Source organism: Myotis davidii, unplaced genomic scaffold, assembly GCF_000327345.1.
Source record: "Myotis davidii unplaced genomic scaffold, ASM32734v1 scaffold142, whole genome shotgun sequence".
Classification (NCBI taxonomy): Eukaryota; Metazoa; Chordata; class Mammalia; order Chiroptera; family Vespertilionidae; genus Myotis; species Myotis davidii.
In genome coordinates, this window is record NW_006294400.1 from 1,726,780 (window position 1) to 1,727,475 (window position 696).

Here is a 696-nt window from a genome sequence, read left to right on the forward strand (position 1 = left end):
CAGAGTGCCTTTTCTCTCGTCTCTGCTTCCTCGTCCTTTCTCTGCCTCGGGTCATTGCCCGTTTCCCTGCGTGGAGCTTCCCGCAGGTGTGTGTGTGCAGGAAACGCATGCTCCTGCCCAGAAACGCAACGCCGAGAGCAAACCATTTTACAAGCAGGAATTTGGGGGGCGTGGACGTCCCTCCCTGGGGCTGAGTCGCTGCATGCAGATAACTGTGATGACCTCATGTTCCCTTTCAGAGAAAACGGGAAAGATCCTGACGGAGTTCCTTCGTTATTACGAGGACCAGTATGGTGTCGCCCTCTTCAACAGCATGCGCCACGAGATCGAGGCCCCCGGGGGACCGCAGGCCCAGCTGCTCGCGCGGAAGGTGAGAGGCCCCGAGCTGGCGTGGCTTCTGGCCGGCTCTGGCATCGCTCACCCTGTGGTCTCAAGCCAGTGGCTGCTTCTCTGGGCCTCAGCTGCCCATTGTTGCCCCACCCAGCTTCTGAGCAGGCAGAGGACCTGGTGGTGGTGTCCAGGCCCCTTTCTCACTGTGGGTGACACCCCCAGCTCTGCCCCTTCTGCACAGACAGGCCTGGGTTCCAGCCAGATCCTTCTCTGACTACCTCACTTCCTGGATCCTCAGTTTATGCCTCTGTAAATGGATCAGCACACCTCCTGCACAGGATGCTGTAAAGGTTAAAGATGCGAGTC

General features: G+C 58.9%; 1 protein-coding gene across 1 annotated transcript in view; it reads left to right on the forward strand.

Annotated features, from left to right (window-relative positions):
- FAM129B (family with sequence similarity 129 member B) overlaps positions 1-696 on the forward strand; it is a 33,112-nt gene that overhangs the window by 14,061 nt on the left and 18,355 nt on the right. The window contains exon 2 of the mRNA XM_015567063.1: positions 240-370. Coding sequence (XP_015422549.1) covers positions 314-370 — 57 coding nt within the window. The 5' untranslated portion in view covers positions 240-313. The remainder of the gene's footprint in view (positions 1-239; positions 371-696) is intronic.